The 21,318-nt window shown below is 63.2% G+C and overlaps 3 protein-coding genes across 5 annotated transcripts; 2 read left to right on the forward strand and 1 right to left on the reverse strand.

Moving 5' to 3' along the window:
• Window positions 1-181: 181 nt before the first annotated feature.
• On the forward strand, window positions 182-3,655 carry REM1 (RRAD and GEM like GTPase 1). Its single transcript, XM_051633358.1, has 4 exons — window positions 182-669; window positions 902-984; window positions 1,886-2,090; window positions 2,275-3,655. Exons 1-4 carry the CDS (start codon window positions 204-206, stop codon window positions 2,550-2,552), a joined length of 1,032 nt encoding a protein of 343 aa, XP_051489318.1. The 5' UTR covers window positions 182-203; the 3' UTR covers window positions 2,553-3,655.
• Window positions 3,539-5,541, reverse strand: LOC127391121 (basic proline-rich protein-like). The gene is made up of 3 exons (XM_051633421.1): window positions 4,769-5,541; window positions 3,945-4,045; window positions 3,539-3,792 (listed from the first exon to the last, which is right to left on the reverse strand). The coding sequence occupies exons 1-3, from the start codon at window positions 5,539-5,541 to the stop codon at window positions 3,539-3,541; spliced, it is 1,128 nt and encodes a 375-aa protein (XP_051489381.1).
• HM13 (histocompatibility minor 13) lies at window positions 5,495-16,598 on the forward strand. 3 transcript variants are annotated; one of them, XM_051633137.1, is made up of 12 exons: window positions 5,495-5,719; window positions 6,828-6,926; window positions 8,035-8,117; window positions 8,988-9,076; window positions 9,803-9,888; window positions 10,021-10,146; window positions 11,207-11,264; window positions 11,814-11,897; window positions 12,104-12,140; window positions 13,037-13,139; window positions 13,679-13,764; window positions 14,678-14,894. In XM_051633137.1, the coding sequence occupies exons 1-12, from the start codon at window positions 5,540-5,542 to the stop codon at window positions 14,871-14,873; spliced, it is 1,227 nt and encodes a 408-aa protein (XP_051489097.1). In that variant the 5' UTR covers window positions 5,495-5,539; the 3' UTR covers window positions 14,874-14,894. The 3 variants fall into 3 exon arrangements, with proteins under 3 accessions (XP_051489097.1, XP_051489099.1, XP_051489098.1); XM_051633139.1 differs by lacking the exon at window positions 14,678-14,894 and adding an exon at window positions 16,242-16,598 and having other exon boundaries at window positions 5,501-5,719; XM_051633138.1 differs by lacking the exon at window positions 14,678-14,894 and adding an exon at window positions 15,453-15,645 and having other exon boundaries at window positions 5,501-5,719.
• The last annotated feature ends 4,720 nt before the right edge of the window (window positions 16,599-21,318 follow it).

A 21,318-nucleotide genomic window follows, 5' to 3' on the forward strand; every position in this document is an offset into this window, starting at 1 on the left:
AGAGACCGGGAGGATCCTGCCCCGGGGGAACTCACCATACCCCTCCACCGGGAGCCCCGAGGGGACCTCGGGGACCGGACAGGGCAGCTGAGACCGGGGCCGGTGCGGGTGGGGGTGTGTCTGGTGGGGGAGGGACCGGGAGCGGCGAGGGGCTCCACCTCCCGGGGTTTAAAACCGGGGACGAGCCTGGCCCGAGGAAAGTTATGCCCGAGCTACCGCCGCCTCGGAGGGACACCGGGACCAACAGTGGGACTGGAAGCGGAACCAGGGCCAGAAGTGGCACCGGGACTGACACCAGTAGCGGCACGGGGAGCCGAAGTCCCTCGGGGCGGCCTCTCCCAGCCCCGCTGCTCTCGGTGCCGCGGATGACCCTGAACGAGAAGACCCCGCTGCGGAGGAGGGCCAGCACCCCTCTGCCCCAGCCGGGGGTGCCGGGGACCACCCCGCAGGGCCAGCCCGGCCACCCTCAGCTTGGCTACTCCGCGTCCGAGCCGGGCAGCAGGGCTGAGGCCCCCCGGGACAGCTGGTCCTCCGAGTCCTCGGGCTCCTCCAGTTCCTGGGAGTCCCGGTACTGCGTGGTGCTGCTGGGCGACCCCGGCGTGGGCAAGACCAGCTTGGTCAACGTCTTCGCCGGCATCCAGGAGCGAGACCTGCTGGAGCAGCACGGAGGTGGGTGCCTGGGAAGGGGGGGGGGGTTTGGGGGGACCCTTCTGCTGCAGGGTCACCCACCATGGGGACCAGAGGCGGTGGCAGGGAGGCAATATGTGCCCAGGCTGTGTACATGGCTCCATGATGGAAACATCTCTCGTGCGAGGCAGAGAGGATCCCGGGGCTGGGGTCAGGAGCAGGTCTGGGTGCCCAGGCAGTGCCCTGCTGACCGGGCTCTCCTGGCATCTTGCAGAGGCTGCGTACGAGCGCACACTGACCGTGGATGGCGAGGAGACCACGCTGCTGGTGATGGACTGCTGGGCACCCGAGCAGCGGGTATGGTGGGGCCAGGGGACTGGGACTTGCCCACGGGACATTGCATAGACACAGCCACTGCTTTGAGACCTCTGAGCTCCATCAAACTCCCTTGGGCTCCCCTGGCCACGTCCAGAGCTTGCCACACTGCCCTCGCTGCAGAATGGGGGACACATGTTGGACAAGATGGGCTGGGGTAAGGTCTCTGGCCAGATCTTTGCCACTTTCACCTCTGTGGGCAGCTGCCCACCATGTCCTCGCTGACAAGGGCTCTCATGGCAAGCACCAGAGCAATCGTGTGGGCACAGAGTGGAGAGAAGGGGCTGTGGGGAAGGAACGTGGTGCCAGCCAGCTTCGAAATGCATGGAAATCATCTGGGAATGGGGCTGAAGGAGCCAACTGGATAAATCCACGTGAGAGGGTGCGACCAGCCAGGACACGTGCTTTGTCAGGCAGAGCTCTGGCCTGGGAGCCAGGCATGGGGCATTCCTTCCCCCCGGTGCACAGAGACACCTCCTGGGCAGGAATGCCAGTGCCACTGTCACTGCCTCACTCAGAACACCCCTTTGGCCCCTCCAAGCCAAGGCTCAGCATTCCTGGAGGTCCCACCAGGCAGTGTTCGGTCCCTGCCATTGCTTGAATGAGAGTGGCTCCAGGAAGTGCAGCCTCAGCCCCACAGAGCCCAGCTGAGCCCCATTTATTGCTGATAGAGGAGAAAACTCTCAAACATCCCCCAAAATCCAGAGCTTTTAATCTGCATTTTATTAACTGGGCCACATCTCTGCTCCCCACGACGTGGGGGCTGGTGGGCTGCGCTGGCAGGTCCCACGGGTGCCAGGGTGCTCTGCTGTGCCCCAGCAGCTGTCAGGGCTGCCACCAGCCCCTGTGGTGCAGTGACATTTCGTTCCTATTGGGACGACAGGGTGAGGGGAGCTGGCGCCGCAACCAGTGCCTGCAGGTGGGGAACGCCTACGTCCTGGTCTACTCCATCACCGACCGGGGCAGCTTCGAGAGCGCCTCAGAGCTGCGCATCCAGCTGCGCCGCGCGCGGCAGGCTGAGGACATCCCCATCATCCTGGTGGGGAACAAAACCGACCTGGTGCGGTGCCGAGAGGTCTCTGTGGAAGGTGAGCAGCTGGGCGGGGGAACTGGGTGGTGGGGACCCCCAGGAGGGCTCTGCTCTCGGGCTCCAGGCGCAGCTGCATCTCTGGCGTTTGTCCCCTTGTCCCTGGAGGTGCAGCCGCGTCCTGGCTTGTGGCAGCGCCCGGGGTTCCAGCGGGGCCGTGTCCCCTCCTTGCCCTTCCCTTGCAGAGGGCCGTGCCTGTGCCGCTGTGTTCGACTGCAAGTTCATCGAGACGTCGGCAGCTCTGCAGCACAACGTGGCCGAGCTGTTCGAGGGGGTGGTGCGGCAGATCCGCCTGCGCCGCGGGGGAAGGGAGCCCCACGCGCGCCCCGTGCCCGGCCACAAGCGCAAGGAAAGCCTCACCAAGAGAGCCCGGCACTTCCTCGACAGGCTGGCGGCCAGGAACAGCAGCAAAGTGGCCCTCAAAGTCCGCTCCAAGTCCTGCCATGACCTATCCGTGCTCTGAGAGCCTCTGCCTTCTCCCCTTCCCTCCGCACACAGCCTGGGACTCTCCTCTCTGCCAGTAGCGTGGCCAGTGGCTTCATGGAGAGCACAGACAGGGCCGGATTGATGCTGAGGACATGGAGCCATTCTAACGGGTGCTGAAGGATGCCCAGGGTGCTCTGGATCCAGCCACTTCCCCTACAGGATGGGGGGACAAGTGGGTCCCCTGGGCTGCACCCGTGGAGCAGAGGGTGGGGCAGGCACCTGCTCTTGGTGGGATCTTGGATGCTTCTGGGGAGCTGAAGGTGAGGGGTGGCCATGTCCTGGTGCAGGAGCTGGGAGCACGGCCAGTCCCACTCATGGTGCCCGGCAGGGACCATCAAGGGCACCATTGCGGTGTCCAGCTCAGGGACACCCTGGAGCCTGGCCAGGGAGAGGAGCCAGGGGAGCACTGGCAGCATTGCCTTATCCCCCCCTGGCCTCTCTGTGCCAGGGCTTTGTACCACATCTGCCTGGCACCAGTGCTTCTCAGACTGAGGTTTTTCTGCTGTCCCTGCACTGGTGCCATGGGGAAACCCTCCACCTGCAGAATAAACCACCTCAGGGAGGTGCTGGTCCCTGCTCTGCCGTGGGGAGCCACTCAAGCCCAATTCCTTGCTCATGGCTGCAGCGGAAGACCTGCTCCAGCTCCATCTTCCAAAATATCTCTGGGCTGGGAGCGCGTTCATCCACCTTTGACAGAAGTTTCTGTTCCTAAATCAGCTGTAACAGCATCATCCCCGGTGATAGCAGAAGACCCCGACATTCCCTGCGCCTCCCGGCTCCCGGTTGGCTCCGGAAAAGCCTCTGGAAAGGTCGAAGCTCTGCTGAAATGCACGTCTCAGGCCCCGAGCACCGTGGGAGCCGCAGGGAGCTGGGCGCTGGGTGGCTCCCGGTGCCCGGGAAGGGGCAGGGAGGCAGGAGCTGAGCAGCGCGGCACAGCCGGGAAGGGACGTGCTTGGCTGCAGCTCAGGGAGTGACCCCGGGCAGCCGGGGAGGCGACGCTGGAGCCGCGGGGGCTCTGCCGGTTGTTTTTAGGCTGCGCTGCCGGCGAGCAGCTGGGATGCTGCGGTGTAACCGGCTCAGCGGCCCCGGGCCCGGGGCCAGCGGGGGTCGGCGGTGCCTTCCCCGGGTCAGGTCGGGAGTTTCCGTTCGCTCCGCGGCCCGGGAGCGGGAGCCGCTGGCGGTGGCCGGCACGGTGGAGCCGGAAAGGGGATCACGAGCTCAAAGGGGACACGGGGACGAGGTTCAGACTTTTTCTCCGTGCTGCTCGGTGCCTTCCTGACCCGTTGGGGACCGCAGCGTGGCACCAGCGCTCCCCTCAGCCCCCCTTCGTGCTGCTGTCGGTGCGACGCTGCGGTTCAGGCCGCATCACCGCACCGGGGCCGGGGGCTGCGCACCGGGCCGGGGGCTGCGCACCGGGCCGGGGGCTCCTCGCTGCTGCCCGTCCCTCCGGCAGCTGCAGCCGGCGGTTCTCTGAAGCAGGAGGCAGCGGGGGGGCCACGGGATGGAAAGTTGGCAACCGACAGAGATGAGAGTGGAAAGAATGAGCTCAAACCCAGAAAAATGCGGCCGTGCTGGAGGAGGGGCAAGGCGAGGTGCTGGGAAACGGAGGGAGGAAGAAAGGAGGGGAGCCCGGAGCGCGGTGCCGAGCCAGCAGCCCAGGTGCCACGGCCGGGCTCAGGGCACGCGGGGATGGGCGGTGGTCCCACCGCTGACCCCCCCTCCTTCAGCCCCTCACCCGTTTCCTTGGGGCTCCCTGGTCCCCCCCCGTGGGGACAGAGCCCACCGCCCGCGGCGCTGGAGCAGCCTCTGCCGAGGGGTCCCAAGCCGAGCCGGGCTTTAGGGGATGAGTGGGCACCCAAAGGGGCCTGTGAGGGGGTCCACAAGGGGGTCGGTGCCGGGGTGGGCCATGGCAGGCAGCAGGGTGGGAGAACGGTGGCAGGGAGAGGCAGCCGGGGGTCCCGGGGGGTCTGTCCATCCGCCTTACGCCTGAAACACGAAACTATGAATCACCGGTCCTGAAGCAGAGTCTTTTTAAGGAAAAAAAAAAAAAAAAAAAAAGGAAAGCATTAAAAAAAAAAACAATAAACCCCTGCTCTTTCATCCCTGCGCGCTCCCTCCCGCGGTCAGGGCAGCACCGCTCAGCTCTGCCCGATCTCGGTCTTTGCTGGGGCCCTTGCTGCAGCCCAGCCTCACCCCGGCCCTGGGGACGCGTGGCCCCGGGGGGCCAGGGGGCTCTGCGGCATGGCCAGTGGTTCGGGGGGGCGGGGGGCGTTTGTGAGGACGAGGCAGGTTTCAGTCACCTTTCCAGCAGAGCCCCGGCTCAGCGGCCTGAAGGGTTTGATGCCAGTTACGGGGAGTTTCGATGGTGCTCGCCGGGCGCAGCCGAGGGCGGTCTGGGAGCGGGCACGGCGGAGCCCCGGCGGTGCAGGGGGGTCCTCGGGGGGCGGCAGAGGGAGGAAAACCCAGCGCAGGATGGGGGAGAAGGCTGGGAGTCCCGGCCCGGCGCACTCGGGCTGATGGCGGCTGCAGAAGTCACCTTCCCACTCGTGGCAGGGGCGAGCAGGGACCCCCCGCCCCAGGGACCCCCCTGCTCCTCGCCCGGAGGGGTCTGGGCAGGGAGGGGCAGCGGCAGCTCCGGCTTTCGGTGCCGGGGCCTTCCACCTGCGCCGTGCCCCGCGGGGGGCGAACCAGCCTGGGAACGGCCGCGGCCGGCCTGGAGGGATGCGGGGCCGGGATCGGGTCGGGAATCGGGGCCGGGATCGGGGCCATGACAGGGATCCCAAGATCGGTGACCGGGATTTGGATCGGGCTCGGGGCCCGGGAGCGGGCCCAGCCGCTCTCTGTCTCCTAGCAACGGCGGCCGGGGCGGTTGCTGGGGGCGTGGCCACCTCCCGTGACGTCCTTCCGGCCGGTAGGAGGACGTGTCCCTGGCGCGCGCCGGCCGGAAGCGGTGGAGGAGCCGCCATGGAGGAGGCCGCGGCGCACAACGGCAGCGCCGGGACCGGGCTCGGGTCCCCCGCGGCCTCCGCCCGCCCTCCCGCCACCCCCGAGGGCATGGCCTTGGCTTACGGCAGCCTCGTCCTTATGGCGTTGCTGCCCATCTTCTTCGGGGCGCTGCGCTCCGTCAGCTGCGCCAAGAGCAAGGTACCCCCGCGGCTTCGGGGCCTGTCGGCCTCCCCCGCACACACCCCCCCGGGCACCCCCTGCGGCAGCTGTATCGCCCTCCGGTCCTGGTAACGCCAGATCTCTCCCCGGGGATGCCAGGCCTCCCCCCGTGTCCCCAGGGGCGGTCTGGCATCCCATGGGGAGCTGTCTGGCTTCCCAGGAGTCTCCTCCAGCGCAGCTCCTGCCTGCCCCGATAAATTCAAGTGCTGTCAAGCTCCTGGCTGCCCCCTGTGCCCCCCAAGAGATTCTGTGGTGCTGGAGGACACTCGTGTGTGGCTTTGTTTCCCCATCCCGGGGCATTTCTAAAGCTCGTTGTCCACCCTTATGTCTTATTCCAGCTGGTTTTCGTGGCAACTGGGGTACGTGTGTGGGGTTGTGCTTCTGGGGAGGGGGAAATTTCTCTTCCCTTGCTGCTTCTGTGCTGTGCAGCTGCAGCTGTTCCTGGGATGAGCTGTTGTTCCTTTGCAGGGTGGTTTTGCTTTAGAGTTTCCACTCTGGCCGCAGGTGTTTGCCTGTGGAAGGTGAGATCTCGGAGCAGCTGGGCAGGCAGGGGGGCAGGCAGCCCCCTCTGCCTCCCTCTGAGGGTCTGCCGTGGGACATGGGGAGCTGGCTTTGGCAAAGGTGGCTCAGAAGGCAAAAGGGCTGTATGATTTTTTTAATCTATAAATCTGGAGCTTTAGAGCACAAGGGGAAGTCTCAAGGGTGAAGTGAGAGGGATGAAAAGGGGGTTGGAGAGAAATGTGGTCGGGAGGGTGAGCGACATATGGTGAGCACAGATGGGGAGGGCGTGAGCAGTAGGGGAGCCCAGCTCTCCTCTGGGCAGGGGCAGGAGGGAACAAGGACAAGCCCTGGGTTGGGTTTTTTCCCTTATCCAAGATGAAAAAAAAACCCAACAGTAAATTGTGGCGGATTTGCCTTTTCCACCTCGGGCTCTGCCTGTGCCTCAGCCCTACCCCTGGGAGCGATGGGAGGGCTGGAGAGTGCCTGCCCCTCTGGAAGCCACTGCAGAGCCCAGCTCATGGTGTCTGCCCCCTTCTTGGTGGGGTGTGAAGCCAGGACAGGGGCTGATCTCTCCTTCCCTCCCCAGAACTCCTCGGAGATGCCAGAGACCATCACCAGTCGGGATGCTGCTCGTTTTCCCATAGTTGCCAGTTGCACCCTCCTGGGCCTCTACCTCTTCTTTAAAGTAAGTGAGCAGAGCCAGACCCAGCCACCCTCCTGCCTGGGATGGGGCTCTGAGATGGGCCTGACCTGATTTTTGGCTTCCCCTCGTTTGGGGGCCCTCAGTGTTGGGACAGGAAATGCGTGAGGCTGAGCTCTTCAGTGCCACCGGCAGGAGAACGTCAGTTCTCACCTGAATTGACACAGCCTGGGGGGACATCGGGGCCTGTTTGTGCAGGAGGTGGCTCTGGGGAGCCGCCAAGGGGCGAGCTCACCCTGAGCTCTGCCCATCTCCCTGAGCCAAGCTGGGACTGAGAGCAGAGGGTGCCTAGGACTGCTGAGTTCCCAGTGCTGCTGTCCCGGTGCTGTGCTCCTGCTTTGTCTGGAAGCCCATTTGGCTGCAGGCCTGGGGTTGGCTAGCCCATGGGCAAGCCCCTCTGTGTTCAGGTGAGATCTTTTAGACATGCAGAGCCAACAGCTGGGGTTGTGTGACCATTCCTGAGCCACAGGTAGGAGATCCCAGCAGCAGCATGTGGAGCTGACTGGGATGGGGACACTGGAGAAAGATGTACGGATGTGGCCCCCCCTGAAGTCACTGTGATCAGTGACTCTTTAACCACTGCCCCAAGCTCTAGTATTCCAGCATCCCCCTCCAGGAGAGCACAGAGGCCCCTGGGCTGAGGGGGTGGGATTTGGTGATGAGGCAACGTGTGCATCAGAGGGCAGGAGTTCTATTAATACCCTGTTAATTAGAGCAGGACACGCTGGGGGTGTTGTAGCAGCAAGAGGGGGGAGGTGCTGCTGCTCCCCTCAGCCAGGGCAGCCCCTGGAGCTTTGCTTCCTGCTCCTGCTGATTCCGTGTGGGAAGCTCTGTCCTCTTTTCCACATCCCACAAGTTATTTTTTTTTGACTTCAGCAGCCCAAAGATGTGCTACAACTTGCAGCCCCTCGTGCTTGTTCTGCAGGCAGCTGTTCCCCACATATTTCACATCAGCAGTGCAAGAATTTGGGTTATTCCAGCTGTTCCTCTCCTCTCCCTGGAGCTCTGACACAGCTGCTGATGGCAGCAGGAAGTGCTGTAGATGGGGAGGACCCTGCAGTAACTGTCCTCCCCATCTGGCTTTGTCTTGCAGATCTTCTCTCAAGAGTACATCAATCTTCTGCTCTCCATGTATTTCTTTGTGCTGGGGATCCTGGCCCTGTCCCACACCATCAGGTACAGGGAGGGAAGGGTTTGAGGGGGGTGTCCCAGGCTGCCCACCCTGCGAGGCAGCAGAGTGCCCCATTTCTGGGCGAGGGTTTCTTGAGCATTGTTGTCTTGCAGCAGAGCCAGATCTCAGTTCTGAGGGTTTGTCCCTTAGTGGTGTGAAGGGCTCAGAGCAGTGTACCCTTCCTTATTAGGTAACCAGAGTCTTGGAGAGACCCAAGACCCTGTACAGCATCACCAGGAGAGCTCATGGAGGTGTGGGTGGCCACCATTATGAGACAAGGCCAGCTCACCCTGCAGAGTTCCTGTGGCTTGGCACAGTTCTTGCTGCCCTGGGGAGGGGAAAGCTCCTCAGCACCACTGTTCCCTGACTGGAATGGCTGAAATGGGCAGCTGGAGCTCACAGTGACATCCCTGGCCTCTCGTGCTCAACACTGAGGCTGTTTAGTAACTGAAAAAGTAGAACTGAGCTCTGGGGTGCTGGGGAGCAGATGCTTTCCCTGGACCGGCTGGGCAAGGGTTTTGTCTCCACTCCCAGCTCTGCAGAAGAGCTGCTGGGTGGTGGCCCACCCAGTGCTGGGTCCTCAGGGGGCTGCTGGGGCCTGGGGTGGGTCCTCCCTTCTTGCAGGTGATGCTCTGTTGCCCTTCAGCATTTTGGGAGACTGTCACATGTGGGCAGGTCAGACCCTGGAGAGGACAAGGGCCAGCCTCTGTGTTATGGTGACTGACACCAGGGCTCCTGCCAGTCTCTGCTGTGGTGAATTCTGGTGCTTCCCAGTCTCGGGAGGGCTGTGGGATGACACCTGTGCTGCAGGGACACTGGCCAGTGTGTCCTGCAGGGCTCTGTCCAGCTGCCCTTCTCTGCACCTCTCGTTTCAGCCCCATGATGAACAGATTCTTCCCTGCAAATTTCCCCAACAAGCAGTACCAGCTCCTCTTCACCCAGGGCTCTGGGGAGAGCAAGGAGGGTAGGTTGGCTGGCCACCCTCCCTGGGGGCCAGGTTGTCTTCTGCCTTTACTAGTGTGTTTTTCTCTCACTTGGTGCTCTGACTTTCATCCCATTGGAACAACCTTCTCAAGGAGCCCCGTCTTGCTCCCGCTGCCCCCGTGAGCCCCGGGTGTCCCTGCAGCTCTGGGCTGACCTGTGCATCTTGCTGCCTCTGGCTGGCAGCAGAACCCCAGAGGCAGATCCCAGAGTGCTGCAGGAACGGAGCTGCAGCTGCTGCAAAAGCACTGCCTTTATTGAAGCTCCTTGGGCAGGGCAGCCCTGGCTGTTTTCTGCTGCCTTAACCGATCTGATTCAAATCCTTGTGCTGGTAGAAGATGCTTTGATAAGTTTCCTGCCCAGTAGCTTTACTGGGGAAGGGGTTATGATACCACCAGGAGTTAACTGGTGCAGGAAGAGGAAGAAGGTTTGCCTCTCCCTGCCTGAATTCAATTTCCTCCCTGACAGAAGGGTGGCAGATGCTGTCCATGTGGCAGGCTCTGCCTTGCCAGGGCTGGCTGCTTGCTCGCCTGCTGCTGGCACGTTTCCCCTGGGCATAGCCAGTTCTGTGGGTACAGTCCCCTCCTTTGGGGTGGCAGTGCTGTGGGCTGGGTGGCCTCCTTGCTGTAAAGTTGCTTGTCTCTGCCCTGTGTGGGACAAGGACCTGTCTGGACTGCCTAAAATCCAACTTCTCTTCTTGTATCTGCAGAAATAGTGAATTACGAGTTTGACACCAAGGATCTTGTCTGCCTGGCCCTGAGCAGTGTTGTGGGGGTTTGGTACCTGCTGAGAAAGGTAAGTGGAGCCACAGCCCTGCTGTGGGGAGGCCAGGGACCAGGCTGGGTCAGCCCTGGGAAAGCCTCTGGGCCGAGGTGGTGGCTTGGGACATTCTGTGGGACCCAACTCTCCTCCTCCTGTCCTTCCCAGCACTGGATTGCCAACAACCTCTTCGGGCTGGCGTTCTCCCTCAATGGAGTGGAGCTGCTGCACTTGAACAACGTCAGCACTGGCTGCATCTTGCTCGGAGGCCTCTTCATCTACGACGTGTTCTGGGTAACAGGGACGCTCCCAGGGCAGACCCGAGGGGCTGGCACAGCTCTGCAGGCACCCGCTGCTGGGACACATGGTCTCAGTCAGGCTTCCTGCTTTCTCAGCCCAGAGGGGTGTGGTGGGGGTGATGATGGAATCCAACAGTGGCAGAACGTGGCTCAGCAAATGTGTTTGCTTTTAATACCTGGCTTAGCACAGGGCTGGTAGGATCTCACCAGGGCTGCTGTGGGGTGCCCAGGGGTGCAGCAGATCCGGTTCTGGTGACCTGTGTTCCCCACTGAGGTCTGGCAGAGATGCTGGGTGGACATATCTGCTCTGGGATATGCTGATCCTGCACTTGTGAGTTGTGTCCCAGCTCTGTCATCTGCCAGCTTCATTAGTGCCCATCCGTCCCCTCAGAGCACTGGAATGCCTCCAGTCTCTCCCTCAGCCTGTGCAGCACCCTGACATCTTCATTTTGGGGTTTCCTTATCTGCTATGGGTTTGGATGCACCTTTCTTCTTGTCATGTCCATATTCCCCAGCCCTTCCTGCTGCCTCCACCTTTGCAATTACTGCATTTCCAAATGTCTGACAGCCTTGTGTACCTTGAGGTCTGTCCAGCAGCTCTGCAGCTGCCTGAGTAATCCTTTCCCTGTTTAAGCCAGGCTACTGTGTGCTGGTTTGTACTTGGCCAGCACTGCCCCTGTTTCATAGGCTCCTTAACAGCCTCAGCTCTGTGGTTCATTTGCCAGTGTGCCACTTCTGCTGCTCTTTGCTGGAGAGGATTCAGCCTTCTGGCTGAGCCCCACACCCTCCTTTGGGTGTGAATCTCTTTCCAGTGCTTTGGAGACATGGAGAGTGCAGCCCTTGCTGCTCTGCAGCCTCTCCACTTGCCAGCTGTCTCCCCAGCAGATCCATGAATTGCTGGAGCCTTGTGGAAGAACCATCCTCAAGTGAGGACCCTCTTACTATGCCCCACTGAAGGGACTGGTTGCTTGGGTCTCAGCACGGATTTAGTCATAGTGACATCCCACCTTGCCCCGTGCAGCTCTGGTCACCCCCCACGCCTCTGCTTCCCCTAGGTCTTTGGCACCAATGTGATGGTGACAGTTGCCAAATCCTTCGAAGCCCCAATAAAACGTGAGTAGATCTGCCCTGTGTCTGTTTGGCTCTGCAGCCTCTGCCTCCTGGAGGTGGCTGGGAAGGTGGGATGTGTTGCAGGAAGGGCTGGTTACTGCTGATGAGCCCTTCGACTGCTGCCTGGTGGCAGTGAGGTGCAGGGGGCCTCTGGGGAGGGATGGTTTGTAGGGCCCTGAGCTGGCTGGGTCAGTCTGTGCCGCCAGAGCAGGCAATTCCACCTGCTCAGAAAAAAATAATAATGTGCAAAACCCACCACATTTTCCCCCAAACAGTAAGAGGGATGAATTTGTGCTGTTATGGAACATGCAGTAGTTGAGGTCCTGGGAACTGGGGCTGAAGCCTGTGCATGGGGCTGGCCCCAAACCTCTCTGTTTCCTATCCCAGAGTTGTCCCACGAAGAAGAACAAGGGGAACTGCAGGGGAGGAGAGGGCTGAGGGCAGGGCAGGGGTCTTGCCTTGCTCTGGTGCCTTTTCACCATGCATAGCGGGTCTGGGGTCTACTTAGCACAGATTCCCACCCTTCACTGCCCTTCTCCCTGCTTCTTGTAGTGGTTTTCCCTCAGGACCTGCTGGAGAAGGGGCTGGAGGCCGACAACTTTGCCATGCTGGGTCTGGGAGACATTGTCATTCCAGGTAAGGACAGAAAAGATGAGGAATGTGACCGGGATCGCCTGTTGGAACGGCCGTGCCAAGGCTGGGGGCTGCGCGGGCTGGGGGTCTCCCAGCGGCTCCGGGCGCTGTCCCGGTGCCTCGTGCCGCGAGAGGGCGCTGTCAGCCCAGGCACGGCACCGCAGCCTGCCCGGCCGCCGCCTCCCCTCATTGTCCCCTTCTCCCCGCAGGGATCTTCATCGCTTTGCTGCTGCGGTTTGACATCAGGTGAGGGGGCCCTGGCAGGTTGGATCTTGCAGGGTATTTGAGCTGCTTTTGTAGAGGAAAAAGGGGAAGGCAGGAGCACAGTAGTGTGCTCCCCTCTGGGGCTTGGTGTGGGGATCTGTGACAGCGGCTGGGACTGGGAGGGGTGCAAGGAGCAGACAGGAGCAGGGCTGGCTTTGTGGGCAAGTCCTGAGCCCTGTGGGCGAGTTGTTTGAGCTGGTGGGCAGGGCAGGCAGCACAGATCAGCCTCCAGAGCCTCACCCAGCCCGGGCAGCAAGGGGAAATGGCGTGGGAAAGAGCTGGAGGTACTGGCAACAGGGAAGTGCTCGCGTGGATGCAAATGAGTGCCTGGCAGTGCTGGCTGGGTTGGCACGGGGGAAGCTGCACCTGCCAGCAGGGTGGAGTGCTGGGCAGTTGCCCCACACTGACAGGCTGGCTGCTGGGAATGGCCCCCCCCCCCCGTGTGCCTGCCCCCTCCTGCTGCTGCTCCACAGGCCCTCGGGTCTGTGCCAGCTCTTCCAGGTGTTTACGCCCACACCCAGCCTGCACCTGCCGGGAATCCCAGTCCCTGCAGCCTGCCCTGTGATAACACAGCATGTGCTGAAAGTGGGGTACCAGGGACTGGTCATGCCTCCCGTCAGGAGGTGGGACTTTCCCTCTGGGTCCCAGCACTGAGTCCTCCCTCTCTCCCCCCTCATCCAGCAGCAGGATCCTGCTTCCCTTTCTCCAGCCCCTCACGTGGGTGTCACTCCACCCAGTCCCACACTGCTCCCATGGAACCAGGAGCTGTTCCTTCATGCCGAGGGCAGCTCCCAGGCTGAGAACACTGGACTGGCTACAATTTGGCCACTGTCATCCCAGCCCCGGGGTCACTGGGCTCTCGCTCCCTCTCCCTGCAGCTTGAAGAAGAACACACACACGTATTTCTACACCAGCTTTGTGGCCTACATCTTCGGGCTGGGCCTGACCATATTCATCATGCACATCTTCAAGCATGCCCAGGTGAGCTCGGCTGTGCTGCTTCGTGCAGGTGCACGTCCCCAGTGGGGGACACACCAGCTTGGCCAGGAGCTTCCTGCATCATGCCAGGAAACAGTCCATGTGTTCCTTCTCTTGGCTTTGCTTTTACCAGTGCCTGCCTGTACCTTTCCAGGCCCAACAGTTGTGCGCCTGGCTGGAGCTGAGCCCTCTTTGGGGCAAGGCTGGCTCAGGCAGTTGCCTTCCCAAGAACCGCCCTGTGTCTTTGTGGCTCTTGGGAGCCAAGCTGCCCCTGAAGACCCACCCTATGTGCAGGGGGGCCCTGGGAACCTACAGTCCATGAGTCCTATCACTGGTCTGCACAGGGATGTTGGTGGCCTCATGACAAGGGTTTTGTGCTGCAGCTGTAACTTGGTCATCAAAGCCACTTTCTGGAGCATTCACCCCCTGTGCAGCACTGTGACAGACACTGTGGGTGCAGTGGGGACAGGGCCAGCTCACCTTGTGTTCCCCCTGAGGGGTGATCTGTGGTTTGGCTCAGCAGTTTTTTTTTTCCCTTGCAGCCTGCTCTTCTGTACCTGGTCCCTGCCTGCATTGGATTCCCGCTCCTTGTGGCCTTGGCAAAGGGAGAAGTAACTGAAATGTTCAGGTGAGCCCAGCTGGGGATGGAGCTGTTTAGCCCGTGGCGCTGGAGCGCATGAAGCGTGCAGATGTTCCCACGCCTGGGCACAGCTGGAGGGACGGGTTCATCCGGGCACGCTCCGGGTGCGCGCGGGCACGTGTGGGTGGAGGGAGCCGGGGCTGTGTTCGTACACGCTGGGCCTGGCTCCAGCCACTTCCTCCTGAGCTGGGTGGGAGCTTTGTCCCGTACTAACATGCAGGCAGCATCTGGTATCGCTTTACGCCCCAGTGACAAACCCTTCCCGTGTGCTGGCGGGCAGGGGAGGGTGGGACCGTACACCTGGGGCTGAGATACTTGGTCATTGTGTCCCAGGGCCTGTGGGTGGGGGAGAATGGAGCCTGATGAGGCTGTGAGAGCAGCCAGGGCTGGTTTGAGCACATCCCAGCCTCCTTGCTCAGTAAAGGATCCTGGTTTGCAGCTGTCTCCCTGCCCTGGGGACAGTAGGAGTGGAGAAAGGGGTCTGTGCTGTGTCCCCTTTCTGCCTGCCAGGCTTCGGGTGTTTGGCAGCTTTGGTCCTGCCATCCCCTCTGGCCACGAGGAGCACAGCCCAGCCTGTCCGGGAGCTGGTTCCGTGCTGTGTTCAGCTCATCGTGCTCGAGGGCCCAATGCAGTTGCTGGTTTGAGGCAGAAGGGGGAAGGGAACATCTGTCCCAAAGCAGGGCTGTGCACACCCCCAGCCTCCCCACCCTGGGCTGCCCCTGTGCAAGCCCCCAGCCCACTCAGAGGGAAACCAGCAAGTGACTGGGGCGCAGCAGGGAGGGGACTGCCCTTCCTCCTTCCCCTCCCCTGGGAGACTCGGGTCTGGGTGTTCCCAGAGGGCTGGCAGCTGGGCCAGCTCCCGGCCCTGCCGCACCTGCCCCTCCGTCCTTTGATGTTGCAGGCTCTGCGTGTCCTGGGATCAGCCTTCCTGTGCACCTGGGGCGCTGCAGCCGCGCTCCCCTGTCGTGATTCACCATCTCCTGGCCAGGAAACTAGGGAGAGACACAGCTGTCAGTCCAGCCCGCCGGGCTGGAAGGCGCCTCAGGGAGCCAGGCAGGGGGGCTAATGCCCCCCTTCCCACCCCCACCCAGCATTAGTACAAGGTGTTCAGCAGTAAAGTCCTGCCTGCTGTTGTTTGTTGAGCGCTACCAGGGCAGGTCTGTGCTGCAGGCCTGGGGAGGGGGCACTGATGGAGCAGAGATGGGTGATGTCATGTTCAGTTTTGTGGTTCCTAGCCTTGCCAAGCCTCCCTAGGCAGGGAGAGACCTTCGCTCTGCCTCCGTCTGCTGTCAGGAAAGGGTCTGCTGTGTCCTACTGCCTGCACAGCCCATGAACTTCCCAGTGCCCAGGCTTGCTCTCACCTGTGGGCTCCCAGCTTCCTGGATCTACGCATGCCAGTGGGAGCTGCCTTCTCCCTTGGTCTCAGCCCATGCTGCAGCCCTGCCCTGGGGTCTGCAGGGAAGGGGAGTGTGGGCAGGAGCCTGCCAGAACAGCCCCGGGGTCATCCCAGCCTGAGACAGCAGGTGCCAGCAGCCAGAGGGGACAGCAAGCTGCCTGCACAGGGTGCTGGGTGTGCAGCAGCCTCACTCCAAAACTCTTCTGCTTTTTCTCTCCTTCCCTCTCCTTTCCATCTTCATCTTCCCTGCATTCTTTCCTGCTTCCTCTCTCTCCTGCAGCTATGAATCCTCTGCTGAAATCTTGCCACACACACCAAGACTTACCCACTTCCCCACCGTGTCGGGCTCTCCAGCCAGCCTTGCTGATTCCATGCAGCAGAAACTCTCCTGTCCCCGCCGACGCCGGCAGCAAAGCCCCAGTGCCATGTAGCAGCGCACGCGGTGCCCTCTCTCTGTCTGTCGCTCTGGCCAGGTAGGGGCTGGTCCTGGCTCCCAAATTCCCCTGGGCAGAGCCAGAAGCTGTTGTCCTGCTGCTACAGGCTGGCTTCTCCCTGCCTTTGAGGGCAGAGTGTGAAATGGAAGAGGATTTTACTTCTCTGCCCTCGTGCTTCCTGCTGGAGGGGAGCAGTTGCCCCTTTCTTCTGCCGGGGTGTGTGGATGCTGCTCAGGGGGGTTTAGAGCCAGAGGAGCAAGTTCTTCTGAGGGTGTCACTGTTGTTGGTCTTGTGACTCCCCCTGCTAACCAGCCCCTTGCTTGGCAGTGTAGGGCTGTCCAGGTTATCTGATGGTGCTCTTAGGAGTGAGAACAGCCCCCCCAGCCCCATGGCTTGGCCAGGGGAAGCCCCAGCCCCTGGCTGGGTAGTTTCTGGGGGAATGTCACAGGGCTCATCTCCCCACCTGGTCTTATCTCATTGGGTTTCCTACACTCGGGGGTGATGGCTGCCCCTCAGCACAGCTGCTGGAGCTGGACAGGCCCCTGGGCTGGGCCGTCCCTGCCTGGCACAGGTCCCTGTCCCCAGAGAAGGTCTTATCTCCACTCACTCCTCCCTCTCATCCCTCTGGTTCCCAGCTATGAGGAGAGCTCTACCCCCAGGGAGGTGCCAGGGGCCTCCAAAGAAGAGCCAACAGAAGCTGCCAAGAAGGAGAAGTGACCTTGCCCGTGGGCCGTGCCTGGTGCCACCGGGCTGGGCCCCTCCCAGACCCTCCGCAAGTGACAGACGACGAAACAATTGTGCAAGAGCATCGTGTTGTGTGTGTCGGAGCAGCCGCAGGTGGGGATCGATGTACGCCGCATAGCCACCCCACTGCCCCCCTGCCTCGTCATCTCCCACGGGGGTACCAGGCGGGTGGGGGACAAACCACAGGCCGGTTTTTAAATTTTGTATCGTGCGTTTGCTTTCTCTCATATTAAATCATGTTGAAGGAAGGCAGTGCTGGTCTGGCTGGGGCCGCGCTGGCAGCCCCTGCTCCGGCTCGTAGCTCCTGCTCAGCTGCCTGTCCAGCACTGGGATCAGTGTCCCGGCTCTCCAGCAACCTTGTTCTCCCTGTGGGGCCCATGGCTGTTGTCTGGCTGTTTCCAAGTGACTGTCCCCTTCCCCCTCCTGCTTCTCTGGTGCTTGGCCATCCCCCCAGCCCTGCTACATTTAGGGCCACAGTTGCTGATCACAGGGTGGGTTTCAGCAAGGGTCTGGCCCTGGAGTGAGGTGGGTGAGCAGGGATTGGGGTGCAGGAACCTGCTGGGAAGGGGACACATACCCTGCCTTGGCTGTGTGAGGAGCTGAGCTGAGCCCCCATGGCCTGTGGGAGTGGACAGGGGAGGGAGAGGGCTGGGGGTGAAGTGGGGTGAAGGCAGCACAGGCTGTCCCCTCTCCTTTCAGGGAGCCAGGCACCATCCTACATCCCCTGGGACCGGGGCAGGCAGGGGGCTGGAGTGGCTGCAGGCAGAGGCAACTCCAGCAACCACCTGGGCTCCCACCAGAGCTGGCTGCTGTGTGTCCCGTAGCACCAGGAGTGCCCTCCCTGGGGTACAGACGTGCAGAGGATCCCACATGCCTCTGGCTGTGCCCACTGCCAGAATAAACAGAAGTGTTTGCTGGCTGGGCAGCCCCTCCACAAAAGCCGCATTGAACCATTATTCCCCGCGTCGGCTGCGAGCACTAAAAGTGGCGCCTCGCGTTCTGCCATCTAATGAATGACCCTTCCCAGTCTCCTACAGATGTTTTCTATGACTTACAGCTCCTTTTTCCTACAGCCCTGTCCGCAAAAACAAGAGGGGCCACTTTAATTCCAATTAAATACCTCCAGCTAAGCAAACAGTGTGCAGCAGGGCCCGGGCACAGTGCGGCGGCCAGGCCCGGCCCACCGAGTCGCTGAGTCTAGACTCCAGATGTGATTTCATCGGCCTCCAGTGTCCCGTGGACACGGTGCTGGCCCTGCCGTGGGATGCAGCACCCTGCTCTCAGCTGGGGCCCTGCTTACTGCTGGGTCTGGCGCTGCACCCTGTGAGGCTCCGCGTCCTCTGGCTGTGGGTGCTGGGAGCCTGATGCCTCTGGAACAGGCTGGGGGTCACACGTGGTGCCCCCAGCCCCACATCCTCCTGCCTCCCCGGTGCTAGTTGTGCGTGCAGTGGGAGTGCAGCTCCAGGCCCACAGCTTTCCCAGGGCTACGGGGAACGGAAGGCCTGGGGAGGGGACAGTGGGGTCACCCCGTGCCCTGCCAAGGAGCCAGGGTGGGCAGGAGGAAGGAAGCGGGCTGGGCCCTGCATGGAGCTGCCTGCAGAGCTGGCGCCTCGGTGGCCCCGGGCTCCCTGTCCTGCTGCACCTGGGCCGTGAGGCTCCGCGCTGTCTGGGCAGCTGCTGGGCCACCTTCCCCTCGCTGCGGGGTCCTGCCGGCCCGGGGGGGCTGCGGAAACATGAATGCTCTGGCAGGAAACCATCCACCGAGCTGGGCCTGGCTTGGCTTGTGGGGCTTAGGGTGATGCCCCTTGCCCATGGGTTCTCAGGGGCTGTGGTACCCCCTGGGTGCCCTCCCCTCATGCCAAGCTCCTGTAGCAGGGCAGGATAGGCTGTGGGGGTTGGTGCACAGGAGACACCCCTGGGTGCAAATGACAGTAGGATTATGGTTTTCTGGGTGGGGAGTGCTGGTGTCTGGGGCAGGGGGGTGGACACTGGGGCTGCTCGTCCCCAGAGACCTGCAGAGCCCCCCAACCATGGCCAGGAGGGTGGTGGATGGGTGCTGGGTGTTGGTGGGCACCTCATGCCCTGCTGTGCAGGGCTGGGGATGCCTGGCTGTGGTGGGGATTCCAGTGGTGAGAACTGGGATCCTGTTGGGTGCTGGGTGCTGGCGGTAGAGAGGAAACAGCCAAAAGCAGCCCCGGCCTGGCTGTGAGGAGGGGCAGGAAGCTGGAATAAATCCCAGGAAGGGCTGCCTGGCTCCAGCTGGTCTGGGCTGCAGCGGATGGAGCCAGGGACGGGAAGGGAGAAGGCGGGAGGGGAAAGCACAGGGGCTTTCTCTGGCCTCGGCCCCGCTCCAGCTGTGCCGCCAGCTCCAGCTCGGCACTGTCCTGCAGGCTCGGGGGGCTGGAGGGGTGCGGGGGGCTGGAGGGGTGCGTGTCCCCAGGGTGATGGTGTGGGATCCAGGGGATCTGGACGGATCCCACAGCCTGACAAGGCAGGAGCAGCCTGGGTTTGGGGGTCCTGTTCACTGGGGGTCACCCAGTGTCCATGCTGCCTGCCCTCCTGCCCGCACCCCAGCCCGGGGCTGGGCAGTGCCCAGGCTGCGGTGCCATCAGCCCTGTTCCTCTCACCCGCAGCACAGGAGGCAGCCCCCGGCGGCCCCTCGCCTGCCCGGTGTGGCCACTGTCCTGTGTGGTCCCGGCGGGGCGGGGGGCGGCCGGGGGCTTTGATGTCCTCGCTGCCGGGCAACCCCTGCTCGGCGCAAAGCAGCCGCCCCCCCGGCCGGGCCGGCCCCGCCAGCACCATATGGCCGAGGCCGCTGTTCCCGCGCCGCGCGCCCCGTTCCCAGAATTGAGATGGAAATGAAGCTATCTATCTGTCTTGCCGGACAACACCAGCACGCCGTGCCGGGACCCCGTGCCCAGCTGTGGCTAGGGCAGTGTCACGGGGCCGTGCTGCCCCCCCTGACCCCAGCACCCCAAAATGCAGAGAGCCAAGGGGAGGGTGTCCCGCAGCCGGGGGCACCCCGCGGGCCACGGCCCCTGGGGCAGCTGTGCCACATGTGCCACAACACCCGCCGCGGCAGGGAAGCCCAGCCCAGTCCCCGTGCCTCGTGGGGTGGCCGGTGGCCAGGGCTGTGGGCAGGATGGCCACCGGGACGTGGGGTCCGGCTCGTCCTGGCCGCGCCGTCCATTGTCGCCGGCGCAGCTGGCGGTGGCCGGTGGCCGGCGGCACTGAAAGGCATTCCTGCGCACAATGTCCCCGGCCTCCCCGCCGCGGCCCGGCCGCCAGCGCCAGATGGGGGCTAATTAGCAGCTTTGAGAGCCGCGGTGGGAACCGGGCAGCGCCGCCGGGCCCTCCGCCGAGCCCTGAATGGAGGGGGCGACCCCCGCGCCGTGCCCACCCTGGGAACCGCCGCGCCGGGGTGGGGGACACGGGGAGGAGGGACAGAGGGAGAGGGCTCCTACAATCCATGTCCATGCATGCTCCCCAGGGTTGCTGCACACCCCCCCGAGGAGGAAGAGGAGGGGAGGTTTTCAGCTCCCTGCAGCTGCGCTGGGCGCTGGAGGGACCCCCAACCCACCCCCCCAGAGGGCAGGATGCCGCTGCTCTCTGCACCCACACCAGGGCCAGCCTGTGTGACATGCTCCCCAGCCAGGGAAGTGTCTGGACTGTCCCGTTGGATGTGCCACCATGAAGTAGCAACCCAGTGGTGCCACCGCAGCCCACCCCAGCAGCCCCCAGAGAGCAGGGGGCACAGGGAGGGATCTGAGGGTGCTGGAGCTGCGCTGTGGGGGTCTGTGGGCGTGTGTCTGCACCTGTGTGCAACCAGCTGAGGGGGGTTGCGTGTGTCTGTGTTGATCTGTGTGTATCTGCGTGTGTGTGCGTGCGTGTGCATCTGTGTGTGTGTATTTACAGCTGCTTCTGTGCCCCCATGTGCACCCACAGGTCTGTGCATGTGTGTGAATCTTCCCGTGCACGTGTGTGTTTCCATGCATCTGAGTGTGTTGCACATACATGTGCACACCTCCATGTGCACACACAGGCATTACATCCATGTATCTGTACACGCGTGCACACACACCGTGAGCGTGTGCAGGGACTGAAAGGCCGCGGCTCTCCCTGCCCACCCATCCTGCCCTGCCCGCCCGACCCCCGGTGCCCGCACACCCCCGCCCCGGCAGCCGCCGACTCTGCGGAGGTCTCAGATCCGGGACCGGGGTGGGAAAGGGGACACCCCGAGGTGTGGGAAACTAAACAGGAGGTGAGGAACGTTGTACCACCCTGTCCCCATGGGGATCCCGGTATCCCCGTGTGGGACCCGGTGGCCCCCGTGTCCCCGTGGGGATGTGCGTACCCCCGTGTACCCGTGAAGGCCCCGGCTCCCCCCGTGTTCCCGTGGTGGTCCCGCTGCCCCCGGGCAGGGCTGCAGGTGCCCCCCCGCCCCGCCCCCGTCGCCATGGGCACCGCCCGCGAGGCGCCGCGCTGACAGCGCGCGGGGTTTTATGAATGGGTGACGTCACGACCCTGGCGTCTAACGGTCTGAGCCGCCGAGAAAGGGGGGCGGCGGGGGGGCTTGGGAATGCGGGGGGGCGGGAGCCCGGGGGGGCACCGAGGAGGCCTTGGGGGTGGGCAAGGGGAGCCCCGACGGGAGCGGGGACTGAGGGATCCCAACACCGGCAGCCATAACCCGCGGTAATGGGGCAGGGTGCCGGGGCGGGCGGCTCCCACCCTCGCTCCGCACCCCGGCAGCCCCCGCACCCCTGGGCCCCCCTCCGCAGCCCCCCCCGTCCCATTGCCCCTTTAAACCGCTGCCCTTGAGCGGGGGGGGGGGGGGGCGCATGATTGGGATGGGCGGGGCCTGCCCGCCCTCGCGGCTCCGCCATTGGCTGCGGCTCTCGCCGAGGCCCCGCCCCCCTGTCTATAAATGGCGCGGCGGGGCTGCCGCCCGGCCTGTCCGCCCGCCGTTCC

This window comes from Apus apus, chromosome 15 (assembly GCF_020740795.1).
Source record: "Apus apus isolate bApuApu2 chromosome 15, bApuApu2.pri.cur, whole genome shotgun sequence".
NCBI lineage: Eukaryota > Metazoa > Chordata > Aves > Apodiformes > Apodidae > Apus > Apus apus.

Coding starts and splice junctions, on each gene's coding strand:
- REM1 (XM_051633358.1), top strand. CDS start 204: ATGCCCGAGCTACCGCCGCCTCGGAGGGACACCGGGACCAACAGTGGG. Junction 670..901: donor CCTGCTGGAGCAGCACGGAG/GTGGGTGCCTGG, acceptor GGCATCTTGCAG/AGGCTGCGTACGAGCGCACA. Junction 985..1,885: donor GCTGGGCACCCGAGCAGCGG/GTATGGTGGGGC, acceptor TTGGGACGACAG/GGTGAGGGGAGCTGGCGCCG.
- HM13 (XM_051633137.1), top strand. CDS start 5,540: ATGGAGGAGGCCGCGGCGCACAACGGCAGCGCCGGGACCGGGCTCGGG. Junction 12,141..13,036: donor CTGCTGCGGTTTGACATCAG/GTGAGGGGGCCC, acceptor CTCTCCCTGCAG/CTTGAAGAAGAACACACACA. Junction 13,765..14,677: donor GAAGTAACTGAAATGTTCAG/GTGAGCCCAGCT, acceptor TTGATGTTGCAG/GCTCTGCGTGTCCTGGGATC.
- LOC127391121 (XM_051633421.1), bottom strand. CDS start 5,541: ATGGCGGCTCCTCCACCGCTTCCGGCCGGCGCGCGCCAGGGACACGTC. Junction 4,046..4,768: donor CACGCGTCCCCAGGGCCGGG/GTGAGGCTGGGC, acceptor CTCCTGCTTCAG/AGAACCGCCGGCTGCAGCTG. Junction 3,793..3,944: donor CAGCCCCCGGCCCCGGTGCG/GTGATGCGGCCT, acceptor GTCCCCTTTGAG/CTCGTGATCCCCTTTCCGGC.